At 48.9% G+C, this 19,187-nt stretch overlaps 1 protein-coding gene and 1 long non-coding RNA gene across 2 annotated transcripts in view; both read right to left on the reverse strand.

The window, feature by feature from the left end:
- LOC106821129 overlaps window positions 1-19,187 on the reverse strand; it is a gene marked incomplete at its 3' end in the record, with an annotated part of 49,314 nt that overhangs the window by 2,314 nt on the left and 27,813 nt on the right. Inside the window, exons 2-9 of the mRNA XM_014825811.1 lie at window positions 16,835-16,966; window positions 12,241-12,281; window positions 10,272-10,445; window positions 9,761-9,888; window positions 8,752-8,857; window positions 8,345-8,462; window positions 1,457-1,554; window positions 935-1,018 (exon numbers count right to left, since the gene is read on the reverse strand). Of these exons, the coding sequence (XP_014681297.1) occupies window positions 935-1,018; window positions 1,457-1,554; window positions 8,345-8,462; window positions 8,752-8,857; window positions 9,761-9,888; window positions 10,272-10,445; window positions 12,241-12,281; window positions 16,835-16,955 (870 nt within the window). The remainder of the gene's footprint in view (window positions 1-934; window positions 1,019-1,456; window positions 1,555-8,344; window positions 8,463-8,751; window positions 8,858-9,760; window positions 9,889-10,271; window positions 10,446-12,240; window positions 12,282-16,834; window positions 16,967-19,187) is intronic.
- Window positions 1,584-3,259, reverse strand: LOC106821148. Its single transcript, XR_001395698.1, has 4 exons — window positions 3,219-3,259; window positions 2,274-2,367; window positions 1,715-1,884; window positions 1,584-1,606 (listed from the first exon to the last, which is right to left on the reverse strand). It is a non-coding gene; the product is annotated as an uncharacterized LOC106821148 (long non-coding RNA).

The raw sequence follows: 19,187 nt of genomic DNA on the forward strand, positions 1-19,187 counted from the left end.
AGTGTTGCTGAGGGAAGCTTCCCAAAGCAACACTATGAGAGCATAGTGCCCCCAACAACAGGCATTAATGTTTTTAGTGCATCACATGACTATGCAATCTACTTTTCATGCTTATATACCTTCTTTATACTCCCTAATTTGCCGGTGCATTCGATGTAACAACACGTTCGACACAAACACAACCGCCGTTCGAAACTTGCGTGGCGCCCAGACGCAGGAGATTCGTGACGTGAACACAATGCGATATAATAACAATGCAACACGCAAGCAATAGTGTCCGCTCAGGCGGGCACTATTGCTTCATAGTGCCTGCTGCGTTATCCAATGGAATTTCAACGATTTATCACGTGATGCACTAATATAATATATAATAATAGCAATATAATAATATATAATAATCTGTATATAATGTCAGATGGGTAAATCACTTCGGTACGATCAGGGAGGGAGAAACTATGTAGGTTTGTGACACACGTGTGCAGGGTGCAAAATTAACGCGAGTCCAGAGTAAAATACTCCCTGATTTACTGTCGGACTCCCTAATTTGACATATGCAGGAGTCCGTGTGACTCCCTGAAAATTCTGCTATACTAACTAGTTCGTTCCAGAGCACGGCCTTGGCGGAATTACACTATTTTTTCAGCTAATGTCCAAAGAAAATTTGGCAGACGTGCAACCGCATGAATCTTAAAAATAAGCACACGTATGCGTTATTGTTAATATCTTTAATTTTGAACCTCAGACTGCAAACTCCCTCATTTTGCTTCGGACTCCCTCTTTTTGAGGAGTCCGTTGGACTCCTGTGTTCAAAAGTTCATTTCTACCCCTGCGTGGGTGACTTCTCAGGTAGGATCAATGCTGTCATCCTTGTAGGTTAGGGTTAGGGTGACTTCTCAGGTAGGATCAATGCTGTCATCCTTGTAGGTTAACTCACCAGCCTGTATTTCTCCATGCTGTGCTGCCGACACTTCTGCTTAACGTAGACACAGTATGTCTCCAACGCTGTCTCATGCCCTCTCTGCAACGCAACCAGACACCGTGGAATTACACAGAGACGCTAAGATACCAAGACACTGATGCCATATAGTCAGCAGCGGTAGGTACACAGGTGTACGTCTTCTCCTCACGTTCGAGATGCCTCCACCATTTCCTCTTTTAAAGTCCGTCTAAAGAGAATCTTGCCCTATCAATAGGGCCCATTGTGCTCTACTTACCCTGTACAATTTTAGTCTAAGTACTTCAACTCTTATTGTGTATTTATTTAATATTTAACTGTTCTATTGCTGTGAGACGGCCATGTGGAAGATAGGTCAGCGCCATTTTATTGTGTCTGTACCTAACATGTTTTACCGTCATCAAATAAAGTTTTTACTTACTTACTACTAGGCGGGAGTGTGAGGTTCGGCGAGGTGGTGAGGAGTGAGTGGAAGGATTCGAGGAGGCAGACGACACCTACCCTGACTTTGAGTTCGGCGACCAGGTGCTTGCATCGCTCTTCCCACAGCTGCAGCTCCAGGTTGACAGCCTTGTTCGAAGGCACACCGATGACAACATCTGAAAGAGAGAGCACATCGCCATGGTGACCACGGCTAACCAAACTGTTCCTCTTATCGGGTCACTACACTACACTCGACCTGCAGCACAGAGGACCTGGCACGGTGGTTAAAAACCTCTAGGTATGGCCCTGATCATGCATCTGTACTTACAACTGTACCTAAGTGTGCATCTGGTCTCTCATCCACGGTCCGATGCGTGACTTCACGGGATACTTGGCCTTCAGGCAATCCTTCAGCTCCTCCTGCGTGCGCTCCCACTTCTCCTTCACCTTGTCCAGCGCACGATGCATCAGCACCACAGACTGCGCCTGCTCGACCAATAGCATCGCTGCAAACAGAGTCGCCACGACGATTACGACGATGTATCACAGTCATCGCGATTAGACCAAGGTATTTTCAGTCACTGCACTTACTTATTTACTGACTTACTCACTCACTCGCTCATTCATTACCTCACTCACTCACTCACTCACTCTCTCACTCACTTGCTTGATTGCTCGCTCGCTCGCTTATGTGACTGCACTATTGGAAAATGAAGTCGGTACGGTTATGACCAGCTAATTTAACAGCCACCTCACTTTACATGTACGCGGGCATTACCGAATTTGTCACCTCTGCCAACAGCTGCACACAACTTGTGTGGAAACTGGTATCGTGAAATCGGCACTGCACGGATGGGAACTGGCACCTTACTACTGCACTAGTTGTGAATCTCACCTACTACAGGGCCGATGGCCTGGATTGCTGTGCTGTTGAGGATCGCATTGTAAACTCTCCTAATGTACTCATCCACCACCAGCACATTAACCTCCTGTAAAGATGTGAGAGACTACTAGTAACCATGGCAACGCAATGAGCAGCTGACCCAATACGTTCACGTCCGGGATTATTTCGTCAGCGATTAGGACACGCGTTTGTTACACTCGATAACTACTGCTCTTTAATAACGGCGAATACATCACAGGTTGTAATGCAAATAATAAATACATCACACAATGGGTACAGGTTGTAATGCAAATAGGTGGTTAGCAGGAGGAACCAACGTCCACCACCACAGCCATGGTGCTTTTGGCCACAGCCACAATCTTCGGCTGGCCAAACCAAGTATTATATTTAACTATTAAAGCTAACGCAATTTGCTGATCCCCCGCGATGACGGGAGTGGGCAGGGTCACACAGTGGGCAGGCATTGGGTTAACGACGAGAGAGGTAAGACCCCGTCGAGATGGCATCACATCTCACAAGGTGCAAAATAAACGCGAGCGTCCCCAACGGACCGGTCAAGAACGACATACCGCTCGACTTATACTGTCTGCATCCATTGATTCTCATAACCAATATGCAGGATAGTCCATGACTGGAGGGCCCTGAAATTCTGCCTGTGAATACTAACTAGTTCATTCGCATGAGCACGGGCTCGCGGAGGGTGTACCGTATTTTTTTCAGAAAGGTCCAAAGAAAACTTTAGGCAGACGTGCAGACCTGCATGAAAAACTGGCTTCAAAAATAAGCACATGCGTGACTTTTAATATCTTTAGTTTGATACTGTCAGACTGCAGGACTCATTTTTTATGACTGCGCGAGCTCCCTCTTTTTGCATGCGGCAGGGAGTCAGTTGGACTCCCTTCTTTCAGCAAGTTTAATTTTCTACCGCTGATTTACATTTTCAATCTCCTCGGTCGGGGTTCGATGCCATGCCCCTTGGCCTTGCTTATGAGATGCACTTCTCACGAACAATGTGCGACGAACCAGCCTTCGTCTCCTGTCCAGAGCACTCCGCACGCACCCCAGTAAGCAGTGCGGGCTAACGCCTCCGGCGTTCTCAATCTGTACAACAGAAGGCAGCACGTGAGCAGGTGTTGCGGAACAGACGGACATAGTTCCGCAGCCTGCTGAGAAACTGAGATTGGCTTTCATACGGCACACGCCAAGCCAGCTCCGCAGTCAGTCGGAGTCCGATGGGAATTTGGAAAGCAGCATGAGGAGTTTGAAGTCATTAACATCCTCGTTGGTTGGGCTATTTCTAAACACATAATATTAAAACATTTTACCTCTTTCTCTCCGATGGGGGTGGGGAGACACTTTCCAGCATTGTCACTTTCGCGATAGGAACTGGACCTGGTAGGCGCTATGTCTATGCACACGAGACCCATCACCGCGCTCGCCACTTTTACTCAGGTCACGCACGTGGCTGCTAGACTGGCAATTTTCCGGTTTCAAAACGCACGTGCACGCACCTCTAGACTATTTCGTCCAGGTGCAATTTGTGTAGTGTGGTGAAGTCCTTCAACACGTTGTACAACGTGTGCAACCATATACTTGCGCGATCCACTTTACTCTTTTTGGCTGATACCGTATAATGGTTTTTAGCCCATGCACAGCTGCCCCACTGTCTGTCAAGTCATTTTTGCTCACGCCAATGCGCCACGGCCGCCCTGCTATGTGAGTCTTACCTTTGTTAAAGAGCCTTCAGGTTCCAACTCAATGCCTTGGGGCTCTCGGAAGAGGTTTAGGCACGGGCGCGGCAGGTGGTCATTGTCGTCCTGGCGCAAACACATAACAAACGTGTAGATGTTAATGCGTCGCCGGGAGCAGAATTGCGGATGCTAGCAAGAACAACAAACTGAGGGCCCTCCGTTCGCTTGCTCAGACGTCTAGCAGCAGAAGTGGCATCACTACTCGGGATGTTTTTACAATACATTCGCAGTTAATTTAGGTGCTGCGGGGTAGGGACTGTTTGCTAGATTGTGAACAACGACTTTCCAAGATAGGTTCGGGCATGTTAATAAAGGCTTTCATATTTGTTGGGCCGTAAAGTATGAAGCGACTCACAACACAGCACATTCCGCACCAACACAGAATCTAGGACATGCTGAAGAGAATGCGTTTGATACTCACTAAATTAGGTTAAATGATGTGTAAGCTCGGCGATTAATTGCCGTCGCTTAATAAAGATAACAGTCTAATTATATAATATTATAAATAGTTTATAATAGCAATATAGATAATTGTAATAATAATCTGTATATAATGGTTCAGATGGGTTAAATCACTTCGGGTACGAATAAAGGATTATTTATGAGTCTCAGCCGGTTATATCTGTGGAGCGGAGAACACTATGGTAGGTTATGTGATCACACCGTGTGTGCAGAGAGGACTTTCAAAGATGTTAACGCTGAGATCCAGAGTAACCAATAACTCTCCCTAGACTTTTACTGCTCTGGACTCCTTTAATTTTAAAACATTATGCCAGTGAGTCGCTCAAGTGACTCCTGAAATTCTGCCTAAGCTCTACTACTAACGTAGTTCGGGTTCCATAGAGAACGGGCTGTGGCGCGGCATTGAGCACACTACTTTTTTCAGGTAGATGTCCAAAGAAACTTGGCAGACGTGCACCGCATGAACATTTCAAAAAGTTCAAGCACCCGGTCTGCGTTATTTGTTAATATCCTCTTACCTTTTGAACCTCATCAGACTCGGCCCAGACTCTATATCATTTGCTGCTTCCCGGTATCAGCCTCTTCTCTTGAGGGTAGGAAGCCCTTCCAGTCCGTTGATCTCCTTGTCTCACAATAGCGTGATCTATGCACTTCTCTAGCTATTTCCTTGGGTGTTCGTGATTGCTCTAAGTTTACGTGTCTCAGTGCTGTCAATCCTTGATAGTTAACTCACCAGTCCTGTTATTTCTCATGCTGGTGGCTGCGACACTGTCCTGCATGGTGACGTAACCACTCTCTAGTATGTCATACCAGCAACTGCGTGTCTCATGTGCCGTCTCATGGCAATTGACAGTCATCAAAGTATCACTGTGCGCATTACCCAGAAGACGGTTAAGATTTGACCAGAGAACACATGATGCCTAAATGATAGATGTAAAGCAGGCAGACTCAATGCGCTCACACTGGTGATACCATTATTGGGTTACTCATTTCTCCTTTGGACGTTCGCAGTGATATTGCCCTCCAACCATATCTCCTCTTTTAAAGTCCGTCTAAAGAAATCCAGTGCCTCACCTCCGCCAATAGGGCATTAGTGACTTTTATACTTTATCGCCGCGTGACATTTTTGGTCTACGAGGTACGTCACTTTATTAGGTGTTATCTTATTGTGTAAGTATCTTTAACGGTTCTGTTGTTGCTGATAGGACCGGTCCGTATAGTGAGATAAGGTCCGTGCCATTTTATTGTGTCTGTACTAAATGTGTTTACCGATCGTTAAATAAAGTGTTTACTTACTTACTACTACTGGTTCATACAGGAGCGACTTAAACATTTTTTAAGAGGGCTTTCAATGGACTTCTTTCCAAATTGCATTTTTATCGGGAGTTCATACACATGCAAACACAAACATACCTGAATTAATTTAATAACACCCATTCTTGAATCACTTCTCACCTTCTTAAAAAAATTACCTTTGGATACATTAATAAAACCCTTTTGCTAGCACTGTCGCCTGCTATGAATTACCTTGATTTACTGGACTGATTTTTTACTGACTTTACTGTAATCTGTGTGATCATTCATTATAACTGTCTATCGTGTCGTTAACTTTTTTAAGCTTCACTTACACATTTTTATTTGAGGTTTGCACCATTATTTGATGCGTACAAAATTTCTTTTTATTACAGGGAAAGCGATTCTTTCTAAAAATCAAAAGGACATTTACATGAAATTCAGGACTTTTCAAGCACAAAAAACATTTACGTAAATTAAAGGTACTTTTCAAGGACTCCCCTCAAATTCAAAGGACTTTTCAAGGGATCTGGCCTGCAACCATTGATAACTTGATCTTTTGGTGGGCGTGTTGGAGATACTGAGTCTGCATGCCGGGTGGTGCGAGGATGGTGCAGTGAATGGTAGATTCGAGTACGAGCAAGCCATAACACCTTACCCTGACTTTGAGTTCGATGCGTACAGTGTGCTTGCATTCTCGCTCTCTCCACAGCTGCAGGCTCCCAGGGTTGACAGCCTTTGTTCGAGGCACGCTAGATGTACAACAATTGAAGAAGAGAGGAGATTCACGTCGCACGCTCGGGTGAACACGGCGCGACCCAATCTGTTCCTGTCATTGGTCCACTAACTCGACTACACTCAACCTGCAGCACAGAGGACTGGCCACACGGTGTTAAAACCTCTAGGTTATGGCCCTGTTATGGATGTGTACTTCAACTGTATCTATGGCCTGATCATGCATCTGTACCTTGACACTGTATCTATGGCCCCTTGAATCGTGCATTCTGTACTTACAACGGTACTTACGGCCTGGGATCATGCATGCTGTTACTTACAACTGTATCTATGGCCCTGATATTTGCATTCTGTACTTATCAACTGTATCTTATTGGCCCTGATCATGCATACTGTACTTTACAACTGTACTATTGGCGTTGATATGGCATCTGTTGACTTACAACTGTAGCTATGGCAAACTCGATCATGCATCTGTTACTTACAAGACTGTACCTATGGCCCTGATCAATGGCATCATGTAGCTTACAACTGTACTGATTGGCCCTGATGATGCATCTGTACTTACAACAGTGTAACCTGACGGCCCTGATCATGCATCTGCTTACTTACAACTGATACCTGGCCCTGGAGTCATGGCATCGTGTACTTACAATGTAGCTAGTGGCCCTGATCATGATCTGTACTTAAACTGTAACCTATGGGCCCTGATTCATGCATGTGTACCTTACAACTGTACACTATGGCCTGATTCATGCATCCTGTACTTACAACTGTACCTATGGCCTGATTCATGCATCTGTACTTACACTGCTACCTTATGGGCCCTGATCATGGATCGTGTACTTACAACTAGTACCTATGGCCCTCGATCATGCATTCTGTAATTACAACTGTCCTATGGCCCTGATATGAATCTGTTACTTGACAACTGTAGCCTAGTGGCCCTGATCATGCCATGTGTACTTACAACTGTACCTATGGTCCTGATCATGGCAATCTGTACTTACAACTGTACCTATGGCCCTGATCATGCAGTCTGTACTTTACAACTGTACCTATGGCGCCCTGATCATGATCTGTACTTACAAAACTGTACCTATTGGCCCTGATCATGCATTCATGTACCTTACAACTTGTGTCCTATGGCCCTGATCATGGCCCCCCCCCCCCGCCCCCCCCCGGCCCGCCCGCCCCCCCCCCCCCCCCCCACCCCCCCCCCCCCCCCGCCTTCCTGCTACTTACAAACCTGACTACCTATGGCCCTGATCATTGCATGTGTCACTTAAACTGTACCTACGGCCCTGATCATGCATCTGTACTTACAACTGTACCTATGGCCCTGATCATGCATCTGTACTTACAACTGTACCTATGGCTCGTTGTCATAAACATCAAAACCCGTTACCACTATCATCAATCTAAAATGTCGTGACTTCACTTCATTTTATGACATGCTTATATGACACTGTAGACTTATGATATCATAACCAGTCATGGTTCTGACGATGGGTCCCAGACCTCTGGACACATCAGGTTTACTGTGTGGATTACTGTAGAAAGCAGATTGATGCTTGGGAACAAACGTGTCTCGGTGCATTATAACTAGCTTCACATGCTTTGTTACGCTTCTCCAGTCCAACAATTTACTGTCAACAAACGACTAATAAGTAAATCCATAAATCCCCCTACTACCCAAAAAACGTGAGGTTTAAAAGGCGATACAGTCTCGAACAGCAAGGATTCGATGGACCGGTGACCTCGCTACAAACGCCATACTGGCCATCGTGTCTCGAGGGCTCAACGAATGCTGAGACGTACCTAGCAGCTTGAGGCATCCAGTGACGAGTGCTGTAAGAGACTGGCAGAGGCTGAAGAAGTGGGAGTGCAGTCTGTTCCTAGCTGTGATTATGACGAGCCTTAATGCCAAGGCCAAGTCCTGCAAAACACAGACGCATGTAGCAGCACACAGACTGCATGTGGCCACAGCAGCCAGTGGCAGCATGTGATGCCCAAACCTTGCAGCAGCAGATGGTACTGCCTGGAGTACAGAGCTTATGGTAGTAAACAGGTGGTACCATAAGACACATACAGCTCATAGCTACAACACCAGGTGATGTATGCGGCACTGCCACGGACATGAGAACATGAGGACATGAGAATAACTAGAAGCCATGGTTTGTAGGTAGATCGTAGCTACAGGGAACATAACAAATGTTAATACTCACACAGAGCAGTGCTGCTTGCGTACGGATCACCCCTTTCTGCAGCAGTTGACTAAGGCGCCACCTATGTACTTGTGAAGGAAAGTTTGTGCTTTCCACCTCAAATTCCCTGCACAACAACAAAAGAAGAAGACATCTGAGAACAAGTTTGGTATACGAGATGACGATCGATTGCTAATCAGATACAACGTCTTACTTTCTACACAGATGTCTGTTCTCAGCTGATGTAGCGTATTCTGTGAAAGGGCAGAAAGTAAAAACTTACGAACTATTATCGAAAACAGGATGCCGCCAGATAACCACCTTCCACACACACACATTTCTTCTGCAAACCACCTCTAGTACCTCAATCACCCATCCCTCTAAAGGAAGGTCCTCACCCGTCCCATCCACTTCACAATGCACACCTTACTCCTACTCTCATTCCAGCCTTTAGCCCACACACATTCACCCTCACTCCACTCCTTGCCTCACATCTCGACACACCCCTGCCTCAACTACTATCCATCACCATAAGTAGCCGTCACCCAACCTCTCGTCCCCACATCTCCAATGCTTGCCCCACTCTCATCCTGCCCCAACTACCATCATTCTGCCCCTTAACCCTCCCAACACCCCACCCCATACCTTTGCCAACATCCCAGGCCAGTATAAAAAAATCTTTGTTTGCCGTCACCCGACCCAGGCTGAAAGGTTTGGGTAGGTAGGTAGGCTTTTCTTTGAGGGTTTTTATTTTACAAACTCAGCATGGTGTCTACATGCTCAGGTGTGCTTGTGTAGAGATACCTTTCATGTTGAATGTTTGTTTTGCTTGGTACATATAATGTATTGCCTACAGATTTACATAATGTACAGTGATACAATGTTAAAAAAAGATCAAAAAAAAAATCAATAAAATTTTTAGAGTCGGCCCCTTTTCGGCGGGTCGATCGGGTGAGGGCAAACAAAGAATATTTTTATTACAGCCCCACCCTTTAGGCCATCCACATTCACCCTAACTCTCCACACCTACCCCATCTGCTGGACGGAGCTCAGCTGTTTCTCGTTGAGGTGACGCAGTTCACCGTTCGTGTTGAGCGCGACCTGCTCGAGTTCGTCGAACGACGGAGCGATGAACAGATCGCGCATGTTGATCGTCTTCTGTCGAAACAGACGACAAAAAGCCGGGTGAGCAGGGGTTCGTGAAACCTATTGGATTTTTCCCCGAGAGAGATATCCGGGAGATTTTTTCCCCGAGGACTGAAAAGGTTTGTTTCTGGCGATTGTGAGGTTTCAGCCAAATGCAGTGTTTGTGCGTCGTACACTCTGATAGTTCAACCCAGTAATATGTAAACGAACGACGCATTGATCGCACAGAGGATAAACACCGGCACAAGATAACATGATGATAAAACCGAAATCTAATTTACCCATAAAATTAATTAATTAATTAAAAAATAATAAAATTAATAAAATTATTTAATTAATTAATAAAATTAATAAATTTCGGTGGGAAGGGTAAGAATGTTCGTGCATGCACCCACCTTCCTTGTCGGCGTCGATTCCTCGGTTACCACGGCGATGGGAGGCGGAAGCTGGATGGGGAACGTCTTCCAATGGTAGAGCATCTTCTCTGCGACACCCTTGATGCCGAGGACGCACTGTGCGATGTCCTCCGGCATACCATCCGTGCACACATCGAACTTCAGTGGCTCCCTCTGCAGATGCAACAAGTGACCATGGCAACAGCTAACAACAGGGCTTCATGGTGAGTGAGTGAGTGAGTGAGTGAGTGAGGGAGTGGGTGGGGGGGTCACAGTGAGCTGAGAGTGCGGGAGACCTTTGGGAGTGTGTGAGTGAGCTGAGCAAGGACGGGGAGTGTAGTGAAGAGGCCGTGGCGCGAGGTGAGTGAGTGCGTCAGTGTGTGAGTGAGTGAGAGGGACGGAGTGAAGTGAGAGCGGGGGAGGCGGGCGTGAGTCGTTGCCAAAGCGCCGAGTGAGTGAGTGCGGAGTGGAGGTGGGAGTGTGTAGTGAGTGAGAGGGCGGGAGGGTGGCCAGGAGGAGGGTGGCCGTGAGTGAGTAAGTGCGGTAGTGGTCGTGAGTTGAGTGAAAGGAGGGATGTGAGTGAGAGGTAGGTGGCGGTGCATCGTCCTGGCGGCTGCGCCATGTGAGTGAGGCCCTGGTAGTGATCGTGAGTGACCGTGAGAGGCAGGAGTGAGTGAGAGGGGGTGAGTGAGATGAGTGGTGAGGGTGGGGGGGGCGGGTGCTCAGTGAGAGGGAGAAGTGAGCTGAGTAGATGTTGAGTGAGAGATGAGTCAGTGAAATAGAGGAGGCAGTGAGTGCAGTGAGTAAAAGTGAGTGAGTGAGTGAGCTGAGTGAGTGAGTGAGTGAAGTGCAGGGACTGCACGCTGAGTGACGTGAACTGACGTGAGGACCGGCGCACCGTGGGCTGGGGCTCGTGAGTTACGTGAGTTGAGTGCGGGAGTGTTGTGAGTGCGTTACCTAGTGATGAGGATAGGGATGGTGATGAGAGGCGGGTTGTGACGTGAGTGAGCTGAGTTTAGTGACTGAGGGTGAGGGGGACTGGTGAGAGGGAGAAAGTGAGTGAGTGAGTGAGTGAGGAGTGAGGTTCAGTGAAAGAGGAGGATGTGACGTGAGTGAGTAATGTGAGTGAGTGAGTGAGTACGTGAGTGAGTGAGTTGAGGACATGTGAGTGACTGAGTTGCGCTGCGACGTGAATGGAGAGAGTGAGTGAATGAGTGAGTGAGTGAGTGAGGGAGGGACATCGTGAGTTAGCTGAGTGAGTGAGAGGAAGGGAGGGAGGAGTGAGAGCGTTGTGATGTGTGAGCTGCATGAGTGAGGGAGGGATGTGCAGTGAGAGAGTGAGCGTTAGTGACAGTGAGTGAGAGGAAGGATGGCAGGGTGCGGACGTGCGATGGAGGTGGTGATGTGAAGTGAATGACGTGATGTGAGCTGACTTCAGTGAGTCAGTGATTATAGGAGGGACATTACCTTTAGGGCTATGACTCGTGCGCTGGTGCGAGTAGTACAGGCCATTAAGGGACAGCACCTGGCTTCTAACTCAAGCAACAGGAAATCTCAAGCCCAGTTACATAATATAATCCAAAACGTCACTGAGCCATGATTATTCAGACACACAACCAATGCTTTATCACTTATTTCAACATAAATGAATACAAAATATGAAAGTAAACGTGCGCACGTGAACCAAACCATGCTTTTTGAAGCCATAGAGACGCAAATACTTACAATACAAAACCAAACTTTTATAGAATTTTTTGATTTTCCCATAACTTTGGGACCTCTACATCCTAAAATAAATATACACACACACACGCACGCACACACACACACGCACGCACGCCCACACACAACACACCACACACACACACAACGCCAGCGCACGCCACGCCACCACGACGCCATGCTCGCGTACTCAGCGTGTGCTCCCGTGTGCGGCCGTGCTAATTACGCGTAGTGGTGATAAGCTTACCTCAGGCTCTGCGTCGCCTTCGCTCTCCATTGCGATTACTCCTGTAAGGAAAGCAAGCAGAAGACACACGTGAATGCCTCAAGCGTTCGCTGTCGAGACACGCACGAGGCGAGACGAGACATATGAAGGCAGCTGCGCTCACGAATGACCGGCTGCCTCGCGTGCGCATGCACACGCGAGCCTCTTAGTGGCCGTACGCTGCTCAAATATATCAAGCGCTAAACAAACTCAATTACGTCGAAACGTTTTGAAATAGCCACGAGCGGTTTGCAGACGAGGATGGCCAGGATACAGGAAGATCCTTGGAGGACGAGTGCTGGTGAGCTACCGCCTGAAGATGCAGGCAACATGAAACGAGGATCGTGGAGGATGCTGGAGGATGTGTGGGGATGCTGGAGGATGCTGGAGGATGTGTGGGGATGCTGGAGGATGTGTGGGGATGCTGGAGGATGCTGGAGGATGCTGGAGGATGTGTGGGGATGCTGGAGGATGTGTGGGGATGCTGGAGGATGTGTGGGGATGCTGGAGGATGTGTGGGGATGCTGGAGGATGCTGGAGGATGTGTGGGGATGCTGCGGCGAGGATGTGTAGGAGCTGGAGGATGCTGGGAGATGTTGTGGGATTTGCTGTCGAGGATGTGCGTGGGGAGGTGGTCGGGGAGGATGTGTGCGGGATCGCTGTATTGTGAGGCAACTGCTGGGGGGATGACTGCGATCATGCTGAGGTATGTGTGGTGTGATGCTGGAGGATGGTGTGCGGAGGCTGGGAGGATGTGTGGGGATTGCTAGGAGGGATGTGTGGGGATGCTGGGAGGATGCCTGGAGGATGTGTGAGGATGCTGGAGGGGACTGTGTGGGGATGCTGGAGGATGCTGAGGATGCTGGAGGATTGTGTGGGGATGCTGGTGAGGAGTGTGTGGGGATCTGGAGGATCTGGAGGATGCTGGGAGGATGTAGTGGGGATGCTAGAGGATGTGAGGGGCATGCTGGGAGGGGATGTGTGGCGGATGCTGGAGGGATGTGCTGGGAATGCTGGAGGATGCTGTGGGGATGCTGACGAGGCGATGTGTGGGGTATGCTGTGGATCGCTGCGAGGAGGTCCGAAGGCTTCTGTGTTGGGGATGCTGGGGAGATGCTGTTGGGGATGCTGAGACGGATGCTGGAGGCTGATGTGTGGGTCCGCATACTGGGAGGATTGGCTGGCTCAGGACGGCCTGTGTGGGCGCATGCTGCCGAGATGTGTTGGGATGCCTGGAGGATGCCTGGAGGATGTGTGGGGATGCTGCGGAGGATGTGTGGGCGATGCTGGGGGATGGCTGTGAGGATGCTGGAGGTGTGTGGCGGATAGCCTGGAGGATGTGTGAGGATGCTGCGAGCATGTGTGGGGATGCTGGAGTGAGGCTTGGAGCGATGGCTGGCAGGCATTGCTGGAGGATGCTGTGGGGAGCTGCGAGGATGTGTGGGGATGCTGGAGGATGCTGGAGGATGCTGGAGGATGTGTGGGGATGCTGGAGGATGCTGGAGGATGCTGGAGCAGTCCTGTGGGATGCTGGAGCTGTGTGGGGAGCTGGAGGATGGCTGGAGGAATGTGTGGGGATGGCTGGAGGCATGGGTCGTGGGGCATGCTGTGAGGATGTGTGAGGAATGTGTGGGATGCTGGAGGATGTGTGGGGATGTGGAGGACATGTGTTCCTCGGGATGCTGGCGGAGCGGAGCGGAGGGATGCTGGAGGAGGTGTGGGGAGGCTGGAGGATGTGTCGGGGATGCTGGATGATGTGTGCGGGCATGCGGTCAGGATGCTGGCAGATGTGTGGCGGGATGCTGTGGATGATGGTGTCGGGGATGCTGGAGATGTGTAGGGGATGCTGGAGGATGGTGGGGATGCTCTTCCCGTGGAGGATGCTGGAGGATGTGTGGGGATGCTGGAGGATGTGTGGGGATGCTGGAGGATGCTGCCAGAGGATGCTGAAAGAGGATTGTGGGTCGGATGCTAGAGCGATGTAGTGGGCACTGCGTGGGGAGGATGCTGTAGAGTGCTGGAGAGGATGCTGGAGGATGCTGTGAGGATCTTGGGGCGATGCTGGAGGATGCTGGGAGGATGGGTGGCGGATGCTGGAGGATGCTGGCAGGATGACTGGAAGATGTGTGGGGATGCTGGCGCGGAGGCATGTGCATCCGGGGATGCGGTCGAGGAATGTGGTTGCGGGATGTCGGAGCGATGTGTGGGAATGGCTGCGAGATGGCTGCGAGGATTGTGGGAGTCTGCATCCGACATTAAGCAAGAGATGCTGAATGTTTAGAGATTGGTGGAGATATAGTGGGACTTGCACGGCTTGAAATTATTGACCAGCTACTCTTCCTCGCTGAAGTGACAGCCCAAATTGACTTTCCGTAAAGGCCTTAGGATTTCTGGATAAAATGATTAGCAAGGTGCATAACAGCTCCACAGCTGCAGGTTTCAAGACTATCAGTTGTGCAAGGACATTGTGAATCACTGCATGAATCCACACAACCACCCCCAGCCACTCCACTCACTCCTCCCACGTCACACTCTCATTAGGGTATCGAGCAGAGGGCGTCAATTTCTCCGTAAGACAGCTACGAGAGCCGTCCTTGACGGTGAAAATTCCCGGCTGCCAGTCCACATGCCCTGATGTATTTCCAGAACTTTTAGCGTCTCTCCATCACACGTCCCACTCGCTTACCCGCTAAGAAACCTCTAACTGCGTCGATAATTTCATGACCGCCGGTTTGCAGTACCGGCTGACGCGTTGCGAAGCGAACGAAGGATGAATGTGTTACCGTGTCGCCGATCATGCACACCGCCTGGTGGTGAGGGGATGCGCGCCGCGCGCGCCGGCACGATTCTACCTCAAGCGGAATACACAGACCCACCGAAGGAGCCTGCGTGGTAATCTATAGCTAAATGTGCGTGCGATACCGCCCAGCATCCTGCTGGGTTTTTTTCTCACTTCGCCTCGTCTTTAATTCGCTTCACTCTTATTGATGTGGATGCACGGCGCCTAATGCCTGCCTGGAGAGGCCGCGGTCCGCTGCTCGATGCCTGCTAACCCATCCGCTAATGCAGGCGGTGGCAGCCGTAGCATCGGTGGAATCTTCACACGAGATTGCGTTGATGCACGCTATTATAACCCTTTACCACACTGTAATACAACTCACCTTAGGCCAAAACAAAATGTAGGTGTGGTTACGGTTTCCCGACCGACCCTTATTTATTTCCCAGCGACCCTAAACATTTTAATTGTCAATTTTCTTTAAACGTAAACAAAAAATAAATAACAATAAAAAATTAAAAAAAATAAAAAAATATGAATTGGACAGCTTCCTGCCTTCCAAAAGCACAATGCACATCCTTCGGCATAGGTTCGTAAATAAAATATTTCAAGAAAATAAAATGTTTTCACCTAACCTACCTACCTATTTTCTTTCGGCATGTAACGGTAACCACACCATATTTTGTTTATGGCCTCAATTCACTGATGACTCTACACACACGGATGGACACCAGCCGGAATACGGCGCGACACAGGCCTACCAACTACAACGCTAATTTGAAGAATTTAATTTAATGTAATTAATTTTAATAATTTGTTTTTGTTATATGGCATGCACCTGCCATAGTTATCCATTAAGTTTCCGCGCATGATATACAGCCTTAGTTAATCCGTAACACCACACATGGTGGATTTTACCAATTAACTTACATCTCTTTATCGGGCGTGACAGCTGGCGGGGCAGGGGTTTTCGGGGACGCCCCCCCCTGCGTCGCGCCAGAAAACGCTCTTCAAGGAGGCTAATTTTCAAATTTTTCCCACGCGTCCCCCTTGCGCGTGCCTTGCCAAATTTTAGCGGCTTAGGGGTTAGACCCCCGCCCTGGAGCTACAAATCCCGTGTACACGCCCGTTTATGCGCTGTGACAACTGCCTAAAAACACATTTTCCAGAAATTCAAGCTTCTCATGTACTATACCATACAGTATGACATGACTTCTGCCAAATTATAGCATTTAAAAACAGGTTTCATAGCAACTGTGGGACTTAGGCCGCAACGAGGAAGGCGCAACGCAGAAAAACTTGCTGCGCACACAAGTGAAACGGTTACGATGATGACATCAGTGATGCGCTGGCTCCCACCATGCTGCACTGGTTAATGAAGCACTGGCAATGAAGCCTACCTTCTCCCGTGGCTTCACAAAACTTCCGCACTGGTTCAAGCCTTGCTGTTGCTAACCCAGTCTATCAGGGAAGCTGGTTGGATATGACGAATGCTACAAGTGAGGGCGGCTGCATCTCAAATAATCTGTAAATTCTAAAATTCCCCCTAAATGTTTGCCATTCGTACATCAACTATCGAATTTAAACCAATCGTCTGGAAAGTCTGGCTAAGTTTCTAATCCATCACAGCGCAAAATATTTGCTGCATGCCGTTACACGCGCGCTTGGCCAGGATGACAGTAATTACCAACAGAGTAGAGGACGGGGAAATCGAAACCCGTGCGCTCGAGTTTTGCAAGGCCACGCAATCACATAAATTGCACACAATCACACCACAGCCAAAGTTAGTAGGGTTAGTACTTGTCGCAGGAAACGTCTCCAGTCTCTGCAGAAACTTAGACCGGCGCACCTCCTGAACGATGTCCCTCGGGGGCGCCACCGACGCGGGCGCCGGATCGCTCGTCGGCACCGCCGCATACATGGCTCCCCCTGCTGGTCGGACGCAATAAGCATGCAGAAACAGAAAAAAACGAGCGAGGTTAGGTCTGGTGCACACGCTACGCGACTGGAGACGCTAGAAACTCATAGGAAACTGCGCGGTTTCGTTTCGCACCTAACGCTATTTGCTCGGTCGATGACAGAGTCTCTCGTGGTGTGCGTATCACCATGGTTCCGTGACTCGCGCAACACACAGCATCGACCGAGCGGTTTCTAGCGTTTGCTGCGAAACTGCGACCACGGAAAATCAACACCCATGTGCAAACAGCGTCACTAACAAATATGCAAATTAGTGTGGCTTCAATAAACCATGAAATGAGCATTAACGTAAGTTTGATACAGCATGGTGCAGTGCATGATACGTCGCCACCGATGCGACAGCATGCCATAGCGTGTGAAATGACAACACAGATGCTAGAGCATACTGCTTCGTGTGATATGACACCACAGTATGCTGTAGCGTACTGCTTCCACCACAGCGTGTCATGGCATGTAACACGACACCACGGAGGTGACAGCATGCCATGGCATGACACACTCCGACTGATTATACATCATGCTAGGTCATGCAACGTGCTGCTACCGATTCTACAGCTGGTCGTGCCATGCAATGCGACAGTCGTGTCATGCAATGTGATGGTCATGCCATGCAATGCGACGGTCGTGCCATGCAATGCGACAGTCGTGTCATGCAATGTGATGGTCGTGCCATGCAATGCGACGGTCGTGCCATGCAATGCGACGGTCGTGCCATGCAATGCGACGGTCGTGCCATGCAATGCGACGGTCGTGCCATGCAATGCGACACAACTATCGCGACATCACGCGCAGATTCAAATCTGATGGTGACGCACGCATCCGGAAATCACAACTTAATGTGTTTGTTTACTCCACACCCGTCTGTTCGACACACACGTAGACTGTGCTTCGTCAACACCAAGTCGATACGAGCCGAGCACGCACAGAGGCACGCCACGGCAATCACTACACATCCAGCCGTGACGTATCGCCGCAGCACCCTCCGCACTCACGCCCCCTGGTGACGGTAGGCGTTAACGGCCATACAACCAGTCTGAGGGATGCACGTAGTCCACGTACATACATAGGTACCCATGTCAGGGAAAAAATATAATTTATTTTTCGGGGGCTACTTTTCAAGCTCGCGTGCATGAAAATAGCACTCTAAAATTTGGTTTCCATTGAACTCTATGAAAATTTACGGGGGCTCTTTTTGGCATTTCGGGGGCTAAATCGCCCCGAGCCCCCGTGCATTTTTTTCACTGACCCAGGTGCAACAACACGTGTACGGCTTGTAGTCGTGACACGATCTTTCACAACCTCCAGTCTTCCCCTTCCAGTTACCTCGCTTCCATTCCACCAGAACCTCCCTTCGACCTCCTTCACCATCACCTCCACCAAGAACACCACCTTCACGACACTAATCTCACCAACCGTTTCATCGCCCATAAAAAAGCAAGTGTCCTACACATCACCGGCCCTGTATCGCCCCCACCCACCCACACCCACAATTATAAAAACTTCCTCGGTCCGACTCAGCCGACCGTAACAAACCTGTGTTGACACCTCCCTCTATATAAACCTTCCTACAGCCGCTGCGAGGCGAGTGACCGCTGCAGGCGGGGCAGCATAGCGACAGCCTAGCAGACGCTCGTACATTAAACCCGCCTCACGCCAAGCAGCAATAAACGCGTTTGTAGACGAAATTAAAATCAACTGTCGCGTCGTCGGCGGCGACGGCGGCTAAAAACACCGGAATGATGGCGACCGCTTAAGCCACGTCGCGCTAGCCAATAAAACAGTGAAGATTACGGAACTTAGTGATGAAACAATGATCAGATTTAGTCGCAAGACTTAACAATGGAACTTGATGACAAAGCGTTTAATTATGGGACTTAGTGATGCGACATAACGAAGCAAGGACCTAGATGAAAGACAGGGCAAGCCGACACGAAACATTGACAGTACGTCTCAGTGAAGCTTAATTGAAATCTTAATGACAAGTAACAAGACTTAGCAACAGTGCTTAGTGACAAGGCCTAACGATGAAACTTAATGACAAGACTTAGCAATGAAACTTGGTGACAAGACCTAACGATGAAGTTTAACGACAAAAGACTTGGCAACGAGACTAGATTACAAGATGGCTAACGATGAAGCTTAACGACGCGACTTAGCATGGAGATTTGGTGACGAC

Source organism: Priapulus caudatus, unplaced genomic scaffold (genome assembly GCF_000485595.1).
Source record: "Priapulus caudatus unplaced genomic scaffold, Priapulus_caudatus-5.0.1 Scaffold60, whole genome shotgun sequence".
Lineage (NCBI taxonomy): Eukaryota > Metazoa > Priapulida > Priapulimorpha > Priapulimorphida > Priapulidae > Priapulus > Priapulus caudatus.